The sequence below is a fragment of the Alligator sinensis genome, unplaced genomic scaffold (genome assembly GCF_000455745.1).
Source record: "Alligator sinensis unplaced genomic scaffold, ASM45574v1 scaffold634_1, whole genome shotgun sequence".
In the NCBI taxonomy this organism is placed as follows: Eukaryota; Metazoa; Chordata; order Crocodylia; family Alligatoridae; genus Alligator; species Alligator sinensis.
The window spans coordinates 21,869-24,076 of record NW_005842558.1 but is presented as its reverse complement, the minus strand read 5'-3'; the positions used below and the strand labels follow the sequence as shown (position 1 = coordinate 24,076).

The window sequence follows — 2,208 nt, the reverse complement described above, 5'->3', positions numbered from 1 at the left end:
AGAGAGAAGAGGAAGAGGAAAAGGAAGGAAAAGAAGTATAAGCAGGAGGAAAGAAGGAGAAGAAGAAAACCCCTGTGCTGACACCATCCCCTGTCGTTCTTGGGACGTTCCCTGTCGTTCTTGAGACAGATCGTCTCTCTCTTCAAGGATTGTGCTACGGACTGTGCCTGTCAGCTTTGCAGCCTGAGTACCGTGGACTAGGTGAGATCCCAGCGTTCTCTGTCTTCTTTCTAGGCATAAACTTCTGAACCTGAACTGTATCAGTTAAGCTTGAGCTAAGTTTCCCCAAATACTTAGTGAAACCAGGGTAGTATTGTCATTGTTGGTGTTTGTTTTTCTTTTGCATGTCTATTACTACTAGTACTGTTATATATTTCATATGCTTAGCAATAAATAACTTTTATAGTCAAACTGGTAGTAGTTGTGTATATTTTTCCTTCTCTGCTTCTCTTTCTTCCCGTGCTCTGCAGCAACGCTTCTTTTACCTATGCTAAAGATCCCTGTGAAGCCCAAATTATTGTGGGGTCTGCTCATCAAGAGGCCAAAGATTGGGACGTGCTGAGTTTGAAACACATAAGGGGATCAGCTTGTATAGGCTGATTGACCCAGTTTGACTCAGACGTGCCCTTATGAACTGAATGCTGGCCCATGAGGGTGTCAGCTGGACACCCAGCTGGATTCAGAGGGATTCTGTTCACCTGTGTGCTTGTGTCTGACTGCAGTGTATTGTTGCTCTGATGAACTGGTTCTTGGCATATGAGGGTGTCAGCCTGTCCATGCTGATCAGCCCGGCTGGGTCAGGCATGTCATGTTAATTTGTGTGTGTTTGTGTGTATGACTGATTTGGGGACTGGAGGAACCCAGCCCATTGAGACTGAGTCCTGCAAGATAGCTCCACTGGGGGTGAGGGCTTGCAGAAGGGAGAAATACAGCTCCGTATAGTAACACAAGCAGCACATTGACAGAATCACGAAGACCCTAGAAACTATCCCTAATAAATGAGCACACCCCAAAGTAATGGGCAGATTTGGTAACACCTGTTAGGGTGATGGCCCCTGCAAGAACCTTTGGCCGGAGATCCCTGCCAGGAGGCTGGGCTGGGCCGCTGCACTGGGCCATACAAAGCTGCCTCCATCAGCCATTTCAGGCTGACAGTGTTAAGCTGGGAGCATGGGAAACAAAACACAGCTGCGTTGGACTTGGGGCTGTAGGGACAGGGTCCAACAAAGTTAATCTCAGCTCCTCAGACACATGTCTGGGGCACCGACACACTGTGGGCTCCAACCAGGGCAGGACAGGGCAGGGCAGGGCAGGGATGGGGTACAATGTCCCACAGCAGTGCTGGGGTCTCAACCAGGGCAGGACTGAGATGCAGCACTCACCACCCCAGACACAGGGAGATGGTGACACTGGGACTCACTGCTAAGCAGTGCTGCCTTCCCGTGCTGCAGGTACTTCTGCAGCCACTCGATGCAGCTCTCTTCCAGGTAGGCTCTTGCAATCTGAAAAAGGATCTTATCCTCATTCCACCTGTGCTGGGTGATCTGGGCCTGTGCGGGGACTGCTATCCAGGTGTGCGTTCCCAAGTCATAGCTGATGAAATCTTCCCCATCAGAACCAAACTGCCTGTAGCCTCCAGTGCTGCCATCTTCATGAAGTTCGCAGCCGTACATGAACTGGAGAGTGTGAGACTCTGAAACGCAGACAGATCCAGGCCTTGGGTCAGGGTCGCAGCCCTAGGGAGCTCCATTCACAGAAAATAGGGCTAAGGGGACACAACTGCAGCCCATGCAAGCCCTGGGAACTCAGGAGCCCAGGGCTGGGGAGGAGGGGTGGGAACCGGCCCTTTGGAGGGAAAGGACAAGGTTGGCAGAGGAAAAATTGGGGTGACACTGGCCGGGATGAGTCCAGGCTGGAAAGCAGGGACAGGACTCTGAGACCGTGAGGCTGCTCCCCGGGGCTATTCCCCATTCAGCCCAACCCCTGCCCTGCACCTGGGGAGGTGATGGGGCCTGGTCCCATAGCTCCTACTCCACAGATGTCTGAGTCTCCATGGTCAATGCCCCATCACGGCCCTCACAAGCCCCAGAGGGGTCCAGTCCTTCTCTCCTGGGATTCTCAACTCCCCCTTTGGCTTCCTCTTACCTCCCTTTCCCACTTTCTCCACTTGTCCTTTTCTTTGCATCCTCCAACACCCCTTCTATGGCA

At 52.2% G+C, this 2,208-nt stretch overlaps 1 protein-coding gene across 1 annotated transcript in view; it reads right to left on the bottom strand.

The window, feature by feature from the left end:
• Positions 1–2,208, bottom strand: part of LOC102388210 (major histocompatibility complex class I-related gene protein-like) — a gene marked incomplete at its 5' end in the record, with an annotated part of 6,870 nt that overhangs the window by 1,181 nt on the left and 3,481 nt on the right. Inside the window, one exon of the mRNA XM_025213985.1 lies at positions 1,421–1,693. Within this exon, the coding sequence (XP_025069770.1) occupies positions 1,421–1,693 (273 nt within the window). The remainder of the gene's footprint in view (positions 1–1,420; positions 1,694–2,208) is intronic.